The sequence below is a fragment of the Scyliorhinus torazame genome, chromosome 9 (assembly GCF_047496885.1).
Source record: "Scyliorhinus torazame isolate Kashiwa2021f chromosome 9, sScyTor2.1, whole genome shotgun sequence".
NCBI lineage: Eukaryota > Metazoa > Chordata > Chondrichthyes > Carcharhiniformes > Scyliorhinidae > Scyliorhinus > Scyliorhinus torazame.
In genome coordinates, this window is record NC_092715.1 from 254,419,932 (window position 1) to 254,440,650 (window position 20,719).

At 46.0% G+C, this 20,719-nt stretch overlaps 1 protein-coding gene across 2 annotated transcripts in view; it reads left to right on the top strand.

Annotated features, from left to right (window-relative positions):
• LOC140429820 (phospholipid-transporting ATPase ABCA1-like) overlaps window positions 1-20,719 on the top strand; it is a 168,837-nt gene that overhangs the window by 122,083 nt on the left and 26,035 nt on the right. For both annotated transcript variants that reach the window (XM_072517273.1, XM_072517274.1), the window contains exons 23-35: window positions 665-885; window positions 1,519-1,591; window positions 2,419-2,621; window positions 4,025-4,073; window positions 5,208-5,324; window positions 7,599-7,747; window positions 8,030-8,154; window positions 9,812-9,910; window positions 12,919-13,108; window positions 15,162-15,256; window positions 15,443-15,475; window positions 17,210-17,315; window positions 19,415-19,489. In XM_072517273.1, coding sequence (XP_072373374.1) covers window positions 665-885; window positions 1,519-1,591; window positions 2,419-2,621; window positions 4,025-4,073; window positions 5,208-5,324; window positions 7,599-7,747; window positions 8,030-8,154; window positions 9,812-9,910; window positions 12,919-13,108; window positions 15,162-15,256; window positions 15,443-15,475; window positions 17,210-17,315; window positions 19,415-19,489 — 1,535 coding nt within the window. The remainder of the gene's footprint in view (window positions 1-664; window positions 886-1,518; window positions 1,592-2,418; window positions 2,622-4,024; window positions 4,074-5,207; window positions 5,325-7,598; window positions 7,748-8,029; window positions 8,155-9,811; window positions 9,911-12,918; window positions 13,109-15,161; window positions 15,257-15,442; window positions 15,476-17,209; window positions 17,316-19,414; window positions 19,490-20,719) is intronic.

Sequence of the window (20,719 nt, forward strand, 5' to 3'; positions counted from 1 at the left end):
CCTCTCCTCATAACCTTCCATTCCCGGGATCAACCTAGAGAATTGTCAGGAGATACACACCAGTTAATATACTTGGTCTGTGAGCAAAGTACTAACGACATGCTTCTACACATCACCCGTGTATGGCTTAAATCCGGTTTAATGGCATCCATTTGCTTACGTTAACTGTCGTAATGGATGGTGTGTGACGATCCTGTGGGAATGTCCCACCCTTGTTGAAAGAAATGTAAGTAATCAATGCAGCCTTACTGACTGATGATCCAAGGTTGATTACAGAATGATAGAGTCCCTAACAGTGCAAAAGGAGGCCATTCGGCCCATCGGGTTTGCACCGACCCTCTGAAAGAGCACCCTACCTGGACCCATGCCCTCATCCCATCCCCGTAACCCCACCTGACCCGCACGTCTTTGGACTGTGGGAGGAAACCGGAGCACCCGGAGGAAACCCCCGCAGACACGGGGAGAAAGGGCAAACTCCACCCAGACAGTCACCCTCGGCCGAAATTTAACCCAGGCTCCTATCGCTGGGAGGCAGCTGTGCTAACCACTTTGTCGCCGTGCCGCCTATTCAAGCCTTCAGATTTGTACAGAATGACTTCAAGGGAGCAACGAATGCTAAATTATGTTGCGTTGGGGAAAGAGCTAAACCCATTTTCTTTCCCAGGTCGGACCATTATCCTCTCGACACATCACATGGATGAGGCAGACATGCTGGGAGACCGGATTGCCATTATTTCTAATGGCAAGCTATGCTGCTGTGGATCATCGCTGTACCTCAAGAACCAGTTGGGAACAGGCTACTACCTGACCCTGGTCAAGAAAGATTTGGAGCCAAGTCTCAGCTCCTGCAGGAACAGCAGCAGCACCATGTCATACTTGAAGAAGGTAAATGGCATTTATGTTGTGTTTCATCGGATGCAGAGCACAGAAACAGGCCATTCGGCCCAGCCAGTCCATGCTGGCATTGCTCCACTCCAGCCTCCTTCCATCCCCCCTCACCTGACCCTATCAATATCACCCCCTATTCTCTTCTCCCTCAAATGCTTGTCAAGCCTCTCCTGGAAAGCAGCAACATTCTTTGCATCAGCTACTCTGTGTGGTAGTGAGTTCCATATTGTAGATATTCTTTGGGTGAGGAGGTTTCTTCTGAAATCCCTGTTGGATTTTTTGATCACTGTCTTATATTGATGTCTATTAGCTTTGCTCTTTCCTGCAAGTAGAAAATGTCTCTCTATGTTTACTCTATCAAAGCCTTTCATTGTTTTAAGGATCTCTTGCAGGTCACCCCTTAGCCTTTTCTTTTCAAGTGAGAGAGAACCATAGATACCTATCCTCTCTTGGTTACCTATACCCCATGCATTCCTGCTAATGCCCGAGCAAGTCATTTTTTTTTAGTCCTCTCCAGTACCTCCATGTCTTTTCCATAATCTGGTAGTAAATGTGCAACAGGAGATTGTTGCTGTCTCCAAGTTAACTCATTGGACTGATGGGTAACAACTCTATTGGCCTCTTTCACAGGACGACAGTGTTTCTCAAAGTAGCTCTGATGCTGGGCTTGGCAGTGATCAAGAAAGCGATACCATGACAATAGGTAAGCAAAGACTAACAAATGCCAATTAAGCAGACCCGCTTAGAATGAGCATCTTACAGACACAAACAGCTAAATGGCACAGAGCATATTGCACTATTACTCAGTAGTCATAGTACTTCTTCATTTCTATCATGGAGAATGATGTAGATTACATTGGGGAGAGAGGGGGGACATGTCGCTCAGACCTTCTGATTCAGCTTCGCAGCTAAGGTTGTGGAATGGTATGGATGGAATGGGGCCAGTAACCTGCCTTCCTGATATCTCAGTTGGGCACAAACTCTGCTCCTCCCAGCATCGCAGCACTCCTTCCGGCTATGGCCTCCTCACATCTCACGTTTCATAGATCATAGAATTTACAGTGCAGAAGGAGGCCATTCGGCCCATCGAGTCTGCACTGGCTCCCGGAAAGAGCACCCTACCCAAGGTCAACACCTCCACCCTATCCCCATAACCCAGTAACCCCACCCAACACCAAGGGCAATTTTGGACACTAAGGGCAATTTATCATGGCCAATCCACCCAACCTGCACATCTTTGGACTGTGGGAGGAAACCGGAGCACCCAGAGGAAACCCACGCACACACGGGGAGGATGTGCAGACTCTGCACAGACAGTGACCCAAGCCGGAATCGAACCTGGGACCCTAGAGCTGTGAAGCAATTGTGCTATCCACAATGCTACCGTGCTGCCCAACAATGGCCTTCTCAACCTATTGCTTTAAGGGGTTACGAATAATAATAATTTTTAAAAGTCTGATTAGCATCGTCCGCGACATGCTTCCGTGCCGTTGAATAGCTCACTGATAACCTTTATTGTTGGTTTTCCAGACGTCTCAGCCATTTCTAATCTGATCTTGAAACACATCCCCAAGGCTCGATTGGTTGAAGATATTGGCCATGAACTGACTTATGTGTTACCTTATGAGGCTGCTAAAGATGGAGCTTTTGTGGAACTTTTCCACGAGATCGATGACAGACTGTCTGACCTTGGGATTTCCAGTTATGGGATCTCCGACACCACCTTGGAAGAAGTAAGAATTTCTCTGTTTCATGTTTTGTTTTACCCCAGTTATCAGCTCTTCAGGCAGTGAACACTGAGGGGGACAGCACCTTTCATCAGTGTGGTGAAAATAGTGCGGTTAGGGTGTCTTCTGATAGATCGATCGTTTAACTTGCTTTGGGACTTGGAGCTATCCAGAACATGTGACCATATCCGATCCCAAATTGGTACTGAATTAGCTGATTTCAGCCAGGTGATTATAGTTGGCTCTTAGACTTACCTGAAGCACTATTAACTGCAGTTTCCACTCCAGGTAGCCATCCAGTGTCATCTATTGAGAGTGTTGTGTGAGGGAAAAATTGGGACTTAGCTATTCTCCCAATATTAGATTGGTTGTGGTACTGTACACCAGTATCAGATATAATACAGCACAATCTGTACTTGACTGGGTCAACCAACCTGGGCGGCAGAGGTCAGAGAACACATGTAAATATAAGCAGGCTGCAAGTGTCCAAGATCTGTTCTTAACAAAGTTAGTTTACAGTAACGATATTGGTCAACCTGCAGCATAAAAACAAGACATCTATGATAACCTCATGCTTTAATATCCTGACAACATTCACTGTTGACACAAGAGAAATTGTCAATTGGTGAAGAAAAAGAAAGTTATAACGCCTAGCATCTGACACCCCCAATTTGAATCCTGAGGAGTTATGTGGAGAAGATTCAAGGGATATTTTAAAAAGATATGGAAAAATGCTAATGTTCTTGAATAAAGCCACTCTGTCTGAACATTTTGTTCGAGGGGCTTCAAAGCATAAATATTCTAATTCCACATCACAGAGATTTAGTTGATTCATACAGGAATACAGCAGACCAGGAAACATCTTCCGCCAGTCAACAGGACATGATTAGTATTTTGCACATGATATGTAATTATGCAGGTCAGTGAGATGTGTTTATATCCCAACTGTGCTAGTGATTATTTCTCATCCTCTCTGTGAGTGTGGCCCTCTCTTGGGATATACATCGTGCAATTACAAGGAAGAAGAGAACCCATTTGTGTGTGTGCCAGAATTTGTCCATCATGAGAAACACTGAAAGGTTTAGGGCAGCGTGAATGTGGCTTCGCTGCCAACTACACAATAACTGTATTGCCTCCCTGATTACCACATCTCACTTACTCCCTTTTACTCTCACCTTCAATGAAAATTGAGCTACAAGTACAACAATATTCCATCGTAAACACTTGCGTTGCCGCAGAGATAAAGCTTGCCCAACATTCGTACACCTGTACATCTAAATGGTGCCAGAGTTCCCGGGCCAAGCTTGTCCAGGTTGGTCTCTGAGTTACGGTACATCACCCTTACAGCCGCTTGTGGTAACTTAAGAACAAGCACAGATCAGTGATGTCTTTGTCATTTTCATTTGCAGATATTCCTTAAGGTTGCTGAAGATACTGGAGTGGATGCTGAAACCTCAGGTAACCTGCTACTGACTTTGCCTTTTGTAGTCCAGTGCACCTAGTCCTCTTTTCTGTCGCAAGCTCAACTTCCAGAATTGTACATGTGCATTTGTGTTAGAAAAGTATCTGTAAGCTCTATTTCCAGCGAGGTATTATTCACGGGTATTATCCATGTGTGCTGTGGCTGAAGGCCTGTCCTCGACGTATTGTCTGCCGACACTTCATTCTAAGCTTTTTCCTTGGCTGTTGTTTTGTCAATGGGTGGTTTACTACTGCCTTCTGCTCCTGTGCTTTGAGGCAAGACGGTGGATCCCAAGTCTATCTCATCCGGAATGGGAATTGAACTCACATTGTTGGTATTATTTTGAACCACCCACACCCATCTAGCCAACTCAATTAACTGGCCTGCACAAGATTAGGCCGCACATAGTGCTTGGTCAAAGCAAAGTTTTTTAACGTGTCCTCAACAACCAACTAAACGCTAGTGAACCACTAAATCGCATCGATTAGCACTTCTCATTTCTTAAAAGGAAATTGCGGCTTGTGTATTGGTTCATGCTTATTTAAAGCTGACCTGTAAACAGTAAAATGACAAAATACTGGCAAAGCTGGAATCTGAAACAAAAATACAGACTTGCTGACTGCTTTATGGAACACCTTCGCTTAGTCCTCAAGTATGACCCCAACCTTCCTGTCGCATCTTGCTCTCATTCCCACATGTCCACCCTTGGACTACGCAAGGCTCCAGTGAAGCCCAGTGCAAGCTGGAGGAGCAGCATCTCACCTCCTGATTAGGCACATTACATCCCTCAGGACTCAACATTGACTTCAACAACTTTAGACTGTGACCTTTCTCCTCAGTCTATACTTTAAAAAAAATATTCCAAACATTTCTTTGTTCCTCTGTAAAAAAGAAAACCTCCCTCTCCCTCTCCCTCCCCCACTGGGCCACCTCTCACTTGTTCTTCAGTTTTGCTTTGTTGCAAACTCTTCCAGCTGTTCCACCCCCTCTTTCATACAATCACTCTCTTCCCTTTATTTAGTTCTGAAGAAGGGCCACGCTAACTCTCTCTCCCGACCGATGCTGCCAGACCTGCTGCGTTTTGCCAGATTTCTCTCTTTCTATAACCAGCGAATATGATTTTGTTTCAGATGGTATGATTCCATCTTGCCGGAACAGGCGATCAAGATTTGTGGACAGGCAGAGTTGTCTGAGACCGTTTACTGACGATGATGCCGCTGATGTCAATGACTCGGATGGTGATCCAGGTAAGCATGGAGGTGGAAAATGATCGTGGCCTGTGAGTCTGCCCAAAACCAATGGTGCACTATCGTTGGACCGTTATCAGGTGCACAGTGCTGACCTTCCCTCACCCAGTGCTGGCCATGACCATATATAGAGCACTGAAGTAAAGGGAATTTCTGGGATTTTCTGCTGGTTTAGTTACCATGGAGGAGATGGATTCCATTAGATGCAAATATAGGAACGTCAATTGGACCTTCTCAGCAGCAACAGCTCCATTAAAGCAGCAGGCCCAGTTAAAATCCAATGGGGGAGAAAATGGATCCTGTTTTTATCTGAAAATCTGTGGTTGACTTGGAGTAGCACCGCACAGTAGATTACTTTTTGGCCCTCTGTGCCTGTATTGGCTCTTTGAAAAGCTACCCAGCGTGTTTTCCCTTTCATCTGTACACTTCACGAACTTCATGTTAAATGTAAAAATGCCACCGCCTGCAAATGGCTAGAATTGTGGCTGTATCCCAAACATCTGTCCAGGTTCCTCTCCTAACTACCTTGGGAGGGAACTGGATCGGCCAGCATGACATGGGGCATGTGCCCTGCAAATGTGTCCACTTTCTCCATGTTTTCTGCCTGGAAAATGGACCAATTTCTCCCCTGTCTTAAAAGCCACCTCAAGGGCGGGTAAGACAAGGTCACCTTGGGTGGAGTTTGTTCCAAACTGCAGCTGACACAATTGGAGGAAATCCGAGTTCAAATCCCTTGAGATGTCGCTATGTGACCAGCCATGCAGATGAAGCTCATGTGGAGCAGAACTTAGGAGCAAAGTGGGGCAAAGCAAACGCACCCTTTATCCCTCTTCAGTTTATCTACTTATCAAGTGTTATTTCGAAGGTGCAGGGTGGAGGGTAATCATCCCTGTGCAGTTTTATGTAATCAGGATAGTTTAAATACCACATATTTCTTTGATGTGGCTTCAGATAACTGGGAGAACTCGTGCAGTGTGGATGCAAAGCTTGTTTAAGATCGCTTCAGCTTCTCTCTCTCTGTAGTTATCCTACAAATCTATTTTATTGGTGCATATTTACATCAGAAGCTAAAAAAAATGAATAACCCTATAATTCGGTCATCATGGAGTTCTTTATTGGCATGTTTATACACGATGTGCGCTTTTCCATGTATGTTGATATCAGTTCCTTGTTACCGGTCGATTACAGGAATTGAATGCAAACAGATTCAAAATGTAACCATTTTCGACGTGGCGCCGGTCAGGGGCCATTGAAAGAGGCCCCTGCAGCGAATCTCCGCCGACATCTGGCCGAGTTCCTGTCGGCGTGGTTCACTCATGGTTCCACCCGGCGGGAGCTCGGAATGGCGCCTGCGGACCCAGTCCGTGGCCGCCCTGTTTTGGGGGGGTGGGGAGGGGGGGGGGGGGCCTCCAGGATGGCCAGGCTCACGATCGGTGGCCACCGATCGGTGGGCTTGCGTGATCTGGGGGGGGGGGGGGGGGGGCCCTATATTGTCGGGGCTGGCCCGCTGTGTGGGTCCGCCATGTTGCACGGGGCCGCCGCCCTAGGTGGCCGTCGCGCGCATGCGTGGATCCGCGGCCGGAAGTGCAGGGCCCCGTATTGGCAGCCGGAGCTGCGAGGACTACTCCGGGACCCTGCTAGCCCCCTTCAAAACGGAGAATCACTCTGGACTTTCTCCACGAAAGTCTAGAGTGATTCGCGCCCGTTTTCTTACGGGCGTGGAGACATGGCCCCATTATCAGAGAGTTCCGCCCGTTGTTTCCCTGACATTGGTATTTTTGTGGTTGACCTGATGAGTGCAATACAAAAAGGTTTGACAAAATGTATTTTTTGCAGTGATAATCAAGTTCTGTACTAGCAAACAACAATTTATATTGCTGTTTGTGAGAGTTTGCGGTGCGCAAATTGGCTGCTTCACCTCCCTACATTACAGCAGTGACAACACTTCACTGGCTGTAAAGCAGTTTAGGGTGTCCCAAGGCTGTGAACAGCGCTGTACAAATGCAGGTTTTTGTTCATCAAATGTTCTTACTGTGCTTTGGGTTGGATTGGATTTGTTTACTGTCACGTGTACCAAGGTACAGTGAAAAGTATTTTTCTGCGAGCAGCTTAACAGATCATTCAGTCTTTTATTAGCGCTGATTGTTTTCACTGTGCTTCAAGATCATTGAGTAATCTGGTGAATGACAAGCACAGACTCACATTGCCTTTATATTGACTTTGGTGTGCAGTTGAAGGTGCACAACCATTAACAATGATTGTTCTTGTTCTCAGAGGCCCGGGAAACGGACTTCCTGAGTGGGATGGATGGGAAAGGTTCTTACTCGGTCAAGGGCTGGAATCTTTTTCGGCAACAGTTTGTGGCGTTGTTCTGGAAAAGATTGATTTATGCCAAGCGCAGCAGAAAAGGAATCTTTGCTCAGGTGAGGCTACACTCTTGATCTGACTTATACTAAGATCCGTCCTACCTCTGTGACCCTCCCCGTCCCCCAGAACCTCTGAGAGTTCTGTGCTCGCCCAATTCTCGGCTCTCAGTCCTCGCCAAGGTCCATCTCTACTGGCGGCCTTGTCTTTATTGAGTCCTATTGTAAAGCAAACAGAGCTCATTCATACAGCTTCCATGCAATATTGCTCGGTAGTGTATCATCGTTTAACCTGGCTTTTGTACAAGTCTGAAGCAACTCTGACTTTTCCGTGTTTTCCAGATTGTCCTGCCCGCTGTGTTTGTCTGCATAGCACTGGTGTTCAGCCTGATTGTGCCTCCGTTTGGCAAATATCCTAGCTTGGAGCTTCACCCCTGGATGTATGACGAGCAGTACACTTTCATCAGGTACGTCCTCAATTGTGGCCAGTCGCAACTCGTGACGGTGCAACAAAGCGATGGTTAAAGGGAGATCGAAAAGAACCATTGCCATGGTCACTGATGCTCAGTTGAGAAAATAATTTGGCATTGTGTTCAGTGTGGACAATGACCTGTCAAACAAAACAACAGTAATGAAGGACCAAGTGGGGTTAAATCCTTCTTCACGGCCCCAACATTGGACACTTGCTCGACTTACTTACATGCTGCTGTTGCACCTTGAAGCGTTTAGTTAATCATTTTGAGACTATCTGTATTGCCGAATCCGACTGAACCTCTGGAGGGCGTCAGGTTTCTGGGAAAGGGAAGAGTGGGCAGGCAGGTGAACAGCATGGACATGGATCTCCTCTGCCCTCCTGTGTGGCACTGATTTGAGGACTGGGCTGTTTACATTCCCGGCGCTCTTTGACATTCAGCCATCCAGCTGGGTGCCTGAAATGGGCACCGATCTGGCAGGTTGCAGGAGCAGGGTCTCATGGGTGGAATGGAAGGTTGGTGCCTTTTCTTTTTATCCAGAACATAGAATATACAGCGCAGAAGGAGGCCATTCGGCCCATCAAGCCTGCACCGATCCACTTAAGCCCTCACTTCCACCCTATCCCCGTAACCCCAAAACCCCTCCTATCCTTTTTGGTCACTAAGGGCAATTTATCATGGCCAATCCACCTAACCTGCACATCTTTGGACTGTGGGAGGAAACCGGAGCACCCGGAGGAAACCCACCACACACGGGGAGTACGTGCAGACTCCGCACAGTCAGTGACCCAGCGGGGAATCAAACTGGGATCCTGGCACTGTGAAGCCACAGTGCTAACCACTTGTGCTGCCCCCATTCTTTCGTAGGATGTGGACATCTTTGGTAAGGTCAACATTTATTGTAGACCCCTAATTGCCCATAAATTAAATGGCCTGCTCAGCCATTTCCGAGGGCAGTTAAGAATCAACCACATTGCTATGGTTCTGGAGTCACATGTCAACCAGGCCAGGTAACGAAGGCAGATTTGCTTCCCTAAAGGGGGCATTAGTGAATAAATTTTGAATGACAATCGATGTTTAGTTTTATGGTCACCATTAACGAGACAAATTTTCAATTTGTTAATTGCTGGTGGGATTTGAACCCATGCCCCCGGAGCTTAGCCAAGGCCTTTGAATTACTAGGCCAGTGACATAACCGCTGTGGCACCATCTCCCCAGGAGAACGTGGGGTGTTTCCAGGATAACAGAAGCCCAGACTTTCCTTGTGAGGCCTAAGGCAGCACGTGGACAAAAATGGGTTCACATTTCAACCCTTTTACCTAGCTCTGCTTGTAGCTCGACAGGTTTCACTGAGCTGGGTGTCTATGGAAAATTTTCTGATCAGTCAGCGGTTAAAATCCGATCCTAAAAATCTCATAACACCCTAAAGTTGCATATATTATGAGTCAGGGGTTTGGAAATGAACAAATATCCCAGTTAAAGTGGCAATGGGCTGGAATGTTTCAGGAATGGGAGATTCGGCGGTCCGCTTGCGTGCGGTGGGACCGGATGACCCTGGCAGCGGGCGGGGTCCGGAAAATCCCACCGACTGTGCCTGCTACTGGTACAACTTCAATGAGATAACTAATCTTCCTGTATAACCTCTTCGCAGCAATGATGCCCCTGGAGATGAGCACACAGAAACACTGCTTGACTCTCTTGTTAATAAACCTGGATTCGGCATTCGGTGTATGGAAGGAAACCCTATTCTGTAAGTACATTGCCGATTTCTTTCTTCACACAACCTGAATGCACATGTTTGCTTTTACAAAAAAAAATGAAGATTTGGTATTGACTTGATTATTGAAGGTCATGCGTTGCAATCAGTTTTATGTACCATCATTTCACCCAACAACGTGCCTTGAAAGCTTCTGCCTGACATAAATTCTCCAGATTCTCTAAAGGTCCCAGTATAAACAGGGGTGGCAGGGTGGCACAGTGGTTAGTACTGCTGCATTACAATGCCAGGGCATAATTCTGGCCTGGGATGACTGTGGAGTTTGCCCGTTCTCCCCGTGTGTGCGTGGGTTTCCTCCGGGTGCTCTGGTTCCTCCCACAGTCCAAAGATGTGCAGGTTAGGTGGATTGGACATGATAAATTCCCCCACAGTGTCCAAGGTTGGGTTGGTTATGGGGATAGGGGGTGAGGGGGGGGGGGGGGGGGGGGGATGCCTCGGTAGAGTGCAGAGTAGATGGACCGAATGGCCTCCTTAGAACATAGAACATTACAGCGCAGTACAGACCCTTCGGCCCGCGATGTTGCGCCGACCTGTGAAACCACTCTAAAGTTCATCTACGCTATTCTACACTGTAGGAATTTTATGAATCTATGGAAAGAGGAGATATAAGCAGGAAACTATAGGCCAGTTAGCCTAACATCTGTCTTTGGGAAAGCGGTAGAATCCATTATTAACAGGATGGGAGCAGGACATACTGGAAATCCTAGAACAATCAGAGTCACCATGGTTTTGTGAAAGGGAAATTGTGTTCGACAAATTTATTAGAGTCCTTTGAGAATGTAATAAGCAGGGTGGATGGGGGGAACCAATGGATTTGGATTTCCAAAAGGCATTCTGCAGTGTGCCATATAAAAGGTTTCTGTACAAGAGCTCATGGTGTGGGGGGACAGAGGTGGGTGGTAATATATAAGCATGGATAGAAGATCGACTAACTAACCAGAAACAGAGACATATGGATAATGTTCAGGTAGGCAAACTGTGATTAGTGAAGGGCCCACAGGGATCAGCTCTGTGGCCTCGATTATTTACGATCTACATTAATAACTTGAATAAAATGACTGACTGTATCATCAGCAAATTTGGCTACAATACATAGATAGGTAGGAAAACAGATTGTGAGGAGGATACAAAAGAGACCACAAAGGGAGTATAAGCAGGTTAAATGAGTGGGCTAAAAAATGGCAGATGGGGTATAAAGTAGGAAAATGTGAGATTGTCCACTTTGGCACGAAGAATAGGAAAGCAGAATATTTTTCACATGGAAAGAGAGTGCAGAATGCTGCAGTACAGAAGGATGTTGGCCTTTATTGCAAGGGAAAGGAGTACAATAGTAGGCCAAAAAAGAAAATGCTGGAAAATCTCAGCAGGTCTGTCAGCATCTGTCGGGAGAGAAAAGAGCTAACCTTTCGAGTCCAGATAACCCTTTGTCAAAGCTCAATAATAGTAGACCGGTTTTGCTGAAACTGCACAGGGAATTGGTGAGACCACACCTGGATTTCTGTGTGCAATATTGATCTCTTTACTCAAGGAGGGATATGGTTGCACCAGAAGCAGTTCAGAGGAGGTTCAGTCGGCTGATTCCTGGGACGAAGGGGTTTGTCTTACCAGAAAGAGTTGAGAAGGTCGGGCCTTTACTCATTGAAATTTAGAAGACCGAGAGATGATCCGACTGGAAGAGAGGAGATCCTGAGGGGACTTGAGAGCATAGATATTGGGATGATGTTTCCTGCCATGGCGGATGTAGAACTCGGGGGCACAGTTTAAAAATAAAGGGGCCTCCCATTTAAGATGGGGATGAATAGATTTTCTTCCCTCAGAGGGTCATTAATCTTTGGAATTCCCCTCCAGTGAGAGCAGTGAACTCTGGGGCATTGAATATATTCAAGACTGAGTTAGACAGAATTTTGACATAGCAAGGGCGTCTAGGGTTATGGGGGACAAGCAAGAAACTGGAGTTTGTGACATTATACAAATGTACGGCATGTGAAGAATTAATGTAATGTTAAGCCTCGCCACTAGATGGAGCTAAGGGACAGTACTACAAATTGCACTGACTCTTAAATTAAGGGAAGGAGATTAGATTGGAGCTGAAGAAGATAAGATTCATAGTCCATTGCAGAGTTAGTGAAGATATAATAGTTTATAATTAGTAGATAGAGATAGTGTTAGTGAGTGTAGTTTAATTCTTACATGTATGTTTGGTATTCAGAATAAGTGTCGAACTCAAATTTAGTAGTGTTAATAAAATTAGTTTAGTTCTTCAAAGAGCTTTGTGTATCTTTGTGATCACTAATCCTTCCATCCTGCAAACCCCTCACAAAGATCACCACAGAGTTCAGGCCACATGATCTCATTGAATGGCAGAACAGGCTCAATAAGCCAATTTGCCTAACTCCTCCTCCTAGATCTTATGATCTTATGATTATGAAAATAAAGCACGTACTCAAAACAGAAATGCTCCATTAGTTCTGTCCGAAACTTTGCCAGGAAATCTACCAAGGATACTGTCGGAAACAGTTTTGCCAGTCTTAGCTGAGAATAAGTAATATGGACAGGGAGCCTCATGTCAGTGACCCCGGGGTTTGTAACAGGACGCCACTGTGCAATTATTCTCCTAAGTGTTGCTGTGCAAACGGTCACATTGCAATTGTCAGAATTCCTCTTTTCCCATGATGCCCGCCTGCTGCACTGTCCAGCTTCTGGTCACCTGTCCTGATATCTAATTTTGTGGTTTGATGTCAAATTTATGTTTGCTGTCAAAATTAGTTTGCCAGCTCTCCTGTGATATGCCACGGGGCACTTTATCATGTTAAGGTTACCAGGTGCTGTGCACATTCTTGTTGGTGTTGCGATGCAGTTGGCCATAGTGCAGTCACTGATGTCAAAACAGTACAAAACACAAGGGGCTAAGCTGAGTTATGTGTTTGAAGAATGGGGCTTAAAGATAAATGGCTGTCTCTTGTGGTCTGCGCTCCTTTTAGGGATCATCCCTGTGAGCCCACGGTTGAAGAATGGATGATGCCTGCTGTCTCGGATTCTATAATGGATGTCCTTCTCAATGGGAATTGGACAATGGACAATCCTTCGCCAGCGTGCCGGTGCAGTGATAATTCTATAAAGAAGATGCTCCCTGACTGCCCTGCAGCCGCTGGCGGATTTCCTCCTCCTCAGGTAACAGACAAATACATGTTGTAACGTAAACACAGTGATGGACTTAATGCTCATTGTATCACAAAGCTTCAACTGCGAATGAAGAATCCCCAATAGTCAGCTAACTTTTAGCAATTGCGCCCTCATTATGATCTCACTAGGTCAGGCAAGAATGCTTGCAATTGCACAGCTACACGTTTTAGAGTAACATAAAGGACAGGAGCATTTTAGTGTGAGAAAAGTCACTCGCTAGAAAGCTCGAAGTCCTGCTTCACATTCAGCTGCAGAAGGAACACGGCACATTTTGTACTATTTATACGATAAGACTTTCTGTGCTGGCTGCATTGATGTAACAATGATCTTGATTTCACACCAACATTATCCATACGTTTCTTTTGTTGCAAAAATATACTTTATTTGTAAAATCTCTGAAAGAACATTACAAACATCTCAAAATGCCCAACGCACAAAGTGCAATAATATTCAAGTTCTCTACAGTTGTGTTGGCCTCTTGAGGTGCCTCAGTACAGTCAAAGAAACATTACAGACATTTCAAAATGGTCATTCCAAATGGTCCGAAGGTATTTAAGTTGTCGACATAGAACAAGGTGCACTCTGAGGTGTTTCAATACAATTGTGATACATGTAATATTCACTGTATACATTCAGTGTGAGCCATACAGCTCATAGATAGATTTTTCATAGAATTTGCAGTGCAGAAGGAGGCCATTCGGCCCATCGAGTCTGCACCGGCCCTTGGAAAGAGCACCATACCCAAGCCCACACCCCCACCCTCCCCGTAACCCAGCAACCCCACCCAACCTTCTTGAACACTAAGGGCAATTTCTCATGGCCAATCCGCCGAACCTGCATATCTTTGGACTGTGGAGGAAACCGGAGCACCCGGAGGAAACCCACGCAGACACGGGGAGAACGTGCAGACTCCGCACAGACAATGACCCAAGCCGGGAATCGAACCTGGGACCCTGGAGCTGTGAAGCAACTGTACTAACCACTGTGCTACCGTGCTGCTCGAGGGGATTATATACAATTCCCAGTCCCTCTGTTCACTATGGTTGAAAGGTCTTAGACAGCGACCTTTCCCCATTGCGCCTCTGCGGCGGCTGAATCAAGCTTTAGTGCCTCCCTCAGCATATAGCCCTGGGGCCTTGGGAATATGGCAATCTTTAACATTCAGTCGGAGACAATTCTTTGCACTGGAAGACCAACATGTTGCGGGCAGACGAAATAGCGTCTTTCACCGAATTGATGATCCTCCAGCAACAGCTGATGTGTGTCTCGGTGTGCGTTCCTGGGAACAGCCTGTAAGAGCACAGAGTCCTGCCACATGGGGCTGCCGAGGATGAAACTCGACCAAAACCACATCACCTCTCTCCAGACCTTCTTTGCAAAGGCACATTCCACAAGGAGATGGGCAACGGTCTTTTCCCCACCATACAGGTGTGCAACTCACACCCCTAGGTTTATACAGATGTGAAGGTTCGCCTGTCTTGTATTTTATGTCATTCCAGCCACACACAGCTGGATGGAAGTTACTGCACTGTTGGAACTGCCATCTTTTGGATGAGTTGTTAAACCTGCCTGCCCTCACAGGTGGGTGTAAAATATCCCATGGCACTATTTCAAAGCAGAGTGGAGGAGTTATCCCCCAGTGCCCTGACGAACATTTATCCGCCAATTAACATCACAAAAAAATAGAATCTGGCCATTAAGATATTGCTGCTTATAGGAATTTGCTGTGTGCAAATCACCACATTTCCTACATTACAACAACAGCTACAGAACTTGAGTACTGCTTTAAATAAAAGATGCTGTCAAAGCTTTTCATCTTGGACTCATCAGAGCAGAATCACAAGAATACCAAATTTGGTGAAAGGAAGCAACGTTGTCACTTACTTACCAAGTAGCTTTTAACATTGGCATCAGGGTTTTAGTTATATTTAAAGTGAAGGCAAAAGGGAATTAATATAATGCCCTAAAAAGGAGCGGGCATGAAATCAGCAACTTTGGAATCACTGGAAAAATTTGCTATTTTTCTTCCCTCTCTTTCTAGATTAAATTGAACTCGACAGACATCCTGCAGAACTTGTCGGGCAGGAACATATCAGATTACCTTGTGAAAACTTATGCACAAATCATTGGAAGAAGGTAACCTGTGAATCATTTAAAATTGGATTGTTGTCACTGATGTAATATAATGGTGAAAAGGGCATCACACGATCAGGCAAAAACATTGCAACTGGGCATTCGATTGAGAATGTTTCTCATATAATTTGTATTTGCTACCATGTACCAAGTGTTCTCAATTCTTTATTCTGGTTTGTTTTTTAACAGTTTAAAGAACAAAATGTGGGTGAATGAGTTCAGGTAGGTTAATGAGTAATTTATCTTCTTCTGCCTCTCTCCTGGTACTCTTTTCAGACCTATGAGAATGATTTTGGGGAGTAAAGCAAATTGTATTCTGCAGAAGCGACCCTGTAGCAGAGTAACAGTCGATCTTGCATGGTGCCCCTTTGTCACTTGGTTGTTACTCCTTCTGAAGGCTCGTGGGTGCCCTTCCGGCCCCTTCGCCAGTTGAGGCTCTTAAGTTCCAGGTCGAGCGGCCCAGCACGGGAAGGAGGGAGCTCCGTGGGAGCCACTCAGCAGCCATTGCTACCCACTCCCCTCTCCCATGACCTCCACCCCACAAATCCCCCTCCCGCCATCACTCAACTGCGGCCGGTCTCTCTCTGATTGACCGGCAGGTTTGGAGGGGGGTGACATTTTCGCCTTCGGGATTTTTGATCCCGAGGAAGACCCACTGCTGCCCAGTTAAGTGCCTAATTGGCACTTAATATGCCGGCCTTCTCAAAGGTAGGCGATGTGGGGCCTCTCATTGGCTTTGTAGTCTTTTCGCCTCCATATAATTCTATTCATTAACTCGAGGCTGGATTTTACACTCTCTCTCTGGTATGTTTGAAGGTGGCGGGTGCACATAAAATCCAGGACGTGGCTTTCTCATCACCTACCTTCCTGTCCCCAACTTGTCTGATATTTTTCGGGGGGACAGGGGAGGCATTGGGCAGTCAGTATGCACTGGGGCCTGGTGAGGCTCTTAAGTCCTTTTCGGTTTACTCACTGAGCATTACTGCACGAAAGCGTAAACCTAGGGGCTGGTTTAGCACAGTGGGCGAAACAGCTGGCTTGTAATGCAGAATAATGCCAGCAGCGCGTGTTCAATTCCCATACCAGCCTCCCCGAACAGGCTGGAATGTGGCGACTAGGGGGTTTTCACAGTAACTTCATTGAAGTCTACTTGTGACAGTAAGCAATTATTAAATTATTACATATGCAGTTACTTGTTCCTTTACCGATGCTGCGTGGAAATCCTAGCACTCCCCCTCCCAACAGCTGTACCTACACCACATGGACTAAGGCAGTTCAAGAAGGCAGCTCATCACCATCTTCTCTAGGGCAGTTAGTGATGGGCAATAAACCACTTACCAGTGGTACTCCTATTTGAGGAACAGATATATATATAAAAATGCAGACCCAATGCATTACTTAGGTAAAGTGTTCCATTAAATATATTGGACAAGAGGAAAGAGTGGTTGAAGCTCAGAATCACGAATGACTCAAATAATAAAAAGAAATTCCACCGGCTGAATGACTAGTAGAAACTCTTCTGTGCCAAAGATCAAACATACTTGTGCCCAAAGCCATTGGGAAGATTATTTTATTCTTTCTTTCACACGACGTGGGTAGTCCGGTTTCCTCCCACAGTCCAAACATGCGCGGATTGGCCGTGCTAAAATTTCCCCTTCGTGTCCAGGGACGTGCAGATTAGGTGGGGTTATGGCGTTAGGCCAGGGGTGAGTGGGCCTAGGTAGGGTGCTCTTTCACCAGCTGCCATGGTGGCATTTGAACCCATGCCCCCGAGAATTAGCCTGACCATCTAGATTACTAGCCCATTGACATTACCACTGCGCCAGATTCTCCCCAGAATACCTTTGCGGATCACTGGGTCTCGGCGAAGCACCGTGTTCCAACAACCTGTTGTGACAAAGATATTTCCGCTTCTGCAAGTAGAGGACCAGCCACTGATTTGTTCTTGACCTCTAGGTATGGAGGATTTTCATTGGGCGGTGAAAGCTCTCAGTTACTGCCACCACGAGAAGAGGTCACTGAAGCCATACTCCAGTTGAAGAAGATGCTCGAATTGACACGGGTCAGTACTGGATTTAAAACTTAAAAAAAAAAAATTTAGAGTACCCAATTCATCTTTTTCCAATTAAGGGGCAATTTAGCGTGGCCAATCCCCCTACCTGCACATCTTTTGAGTTGTGGGGGCGAAACCCATGCAGACACGGGGAGAATGTGCAAACTACACACGGACAGTGACCCAGAGCCGGGATCGAACCTGGGACCTTGGAGCCGTGAGACAGCAGTGCTGCCCGAGTACTGGATTTTTATTACAGTCAAATGCCTTGTGATATAATTTTGAACAGTTTGCGCGAAATAATAGAGGAACAAAACCTTTTGATCAGCTCAAACTAGTGTTACAAACAGTAGTTGGTAGTCTGAGGGTGGTTATTCCCATTCTTTAGTCCCCCACATCTGTTTAGTAGCTTTAGTAGCAGATCTGCTACCTGGTCCCTGGTTCCCAGGTTTTCAGCGGTAGTCCTGTAGACAGCTCAAGGAGACGTGAAATACTATCAGAATTAATTCTCCCCCTGCCTCCGTGGGGACACCAGCACGCCCCTCCAATCTACACAATGAGACTCCGATTGGAAACTCAGAGAGGTGAATTGAACTGTGTGGTGGCATTGAGCGCTATTGATGTAAAGCTCAGTCACGTTGAAACAAACTGCATGGTTCAATGCTTTTCTTCATTCTCAGGATTTGGGCATCATTGGTGAGGCCAGCAGTTATGGCCCATCCCTAGTTTCTCTGGGAATGTTTGATGCAAAGGGTGATCTGTTCTGCCACTTCATGAGGAAGTTACTTTGAAATGGTTAAGGCGACAACCGGCCACTTAGGGTATCAAAAATGGTCAAAAATCCCAACCTAGCTAGTGACGTCCATATCCTGGTTAAAATAACTGGGATACTGGTTGTTTTAGTTGCCTAATGGGACAATATCCCTACACCTTTGACAAAGCTCCTTGCAACATCACCTTCCAAAATGCACAAACTCTACCGCCTAGAAGAACAAGGGCAGCAGATGCAGGGTAATATACAAGCACCTGCGAGTTCCCTCCACATTACACACTTGGATAGCTCACTTGGAGCTATCGCCGTTCCTTAACTATCGCTGGATCAAAATCCTGGAGCCCCCCCCTATCAGCACTATGGGTGTATCTACATCACAAGGCCTGCAGCGGTTCAAGAACACTGCTCATCACCACTTTCTCAAGGAAAATCAAGGATGGACAGTAAATCCTGGCCGTGCCAATGATATCCACATCCCGTTAACAAATGAAGAAAAAGATGTATACATTCAGTACAGTACCGCCAACTCTTAAATCATTGGGAGAACTGAAAACATTGTAATATGCTTCAATACTTCCTCTCGTTTGAATAATATTCCTGTAAACAGGCTAAACAATTACTGGATGTTTGACTAATATGAAGGGAAGCCAATCAAATCAATAACTGGATGAAAAAACCTTTCCAACACTTGGATATCTACCCCCCCCCCCCCCCCCCCCCCCCCCCCCGCTGCGTGTTTTCCAGTGGCAAAAGCAGCTTGCCATGTTTCTTTCGAGGCGGTATGGTGGCACTGCTGTCTCACAGCTCCAGGGACCCAGGTTTAGTTCAAGCCTCGGGTGACTCTCTGCGAGAAGTCTGCACGCTATCCCCGTGTCAGCGTGTGTTCCCTCCGGGTGCTCCGGTTTTCTCCCACAGCCCAAAGATGTGTGGGTTAGGTGGATTGAAAAATTGTCCCTTAGTGTCCAAAATGTTAGTTGGGGTTATTAGGTTACGGGGATGGGGAGGGTGGAGGCGTTGGCTTAAGTAGGGTGCTCTTTCCAGGGGCCGGTGCAGACACGATGGGCCGAATGGCCCCCTTCTGCGCTGTAAATTCTATGATTTAGTGCGGCGCCGAGGGAAGGGCTGGAAAATCCCATGCAGGGTCTTGCAATGCCCCGCCTCACCAAGTTGGAGCCGATACACAGGACTTACATTGGTTGATCTGTGCGATGCATCTCACGAATAATTGTGAATTGTACAAGCTGCCAATGACTCCTGCATCCTACTAAAGAGTGAACCTGGCTGATGCTATTTGCGCAGTTAAGATCTATTAATTGTTTCTCTCTTCACCCTCCAGGGCAGTGCCTCTGACCGATTTATGAGCCAGCTACCGAAGTTCATGTCTGGATTAGACACAAAAGATAACGTGAAGGTAAGACATGACCTGTTAGGACTTGGTGAGGGCTCAGCATTTCTTCCAGTCAAGCATTTTAAAATCCGATGCTCCTTCCCCAGTCTAATAATACTTTGCTTTTGAATGCATAAAAATGCAATTTTGCAATTTGCTTTAATTGGATGTTTTTATGCTTATGGAGGTGACTGATGTCAGTGTGCGGAACAGAATGCACACTTCTGCTTTTTCCAACCAGTGTCACCACCCATTCTCACTGCAGCACAGCTTGGCACAGAGTAAAGCGTGCTTCTACTCTGCACCAATAATCCTAACAGAGCCATCTCGACGATGCAGTGTCTTGCAGTTGGTAGCTGAGATTCCCTGACTATCCAATTGTTACCTATATCGGGGATTTGGACAAGGTAGATAGGGAGAAACTGTTTCCACCAGCAGAGAGCACAGATTTAACTTAACTGGCAGAACAGCCAGAGTTGAGGACAATTTTTTTAATGCAAATAATTGTCATGCACGCACTATCTGAAAGGGTGATTGAAGCAGATTTAGTCGTAACTTTCAAAAGAATATTGCGTGGAGACCGAAAAGGGGGAAAACACCTGCTGGTCTGAGAACAAAGTGGTTCAAAGGGGTTTAGGTGCTCGCTGATTCTACATTGCTAAAATATTGGGACTTGCTTTGCGCTTGCTTCCTTTCACAAAGTGTCCCTGTAATTGTTAGCTCACTCTCAGATTGCACGGCCGTGAAAATAGCATTCAAAATCACAGGCCTGCCAGGGCTGATTTTAACTGTTCCCAGGCAAGAAACAGGCAGCAAAAGAACGACAGCCTATTATACATCACCTGGCCCCATTTCTCCCCAATTTTCCCCATCATTCACTTCAACAATAGAAATCAGTCCCCCCAGTTTTTGGGTCTCAACGTATGGTAAGCACATTGTTAACTACATTAAAAATATCGTATCCTCTATTTCGTCCGACAGCCAGAGTTTTACTCTTACTGGTGAACCATTTAAAACCTAGAACTGTGTAGAGTTTTACAGCCAAAGGTCTTTACTGGTGTTTATGCTGTAAACGCATCTCCTCCAACCCTACTTCATCTGACATGAGGGTCAATTTTAACTCCATCCCATTGCCTAAGTTTCCCTAATCCTTATTTCTTTGGGAATTTGGTCTTGTTCTATTTATTACTTCCTTCCAAGTGACCATTCAGTCCATTTTTCATTATCCCTGGTTGGGAGTGAAGAGTCCAGCGG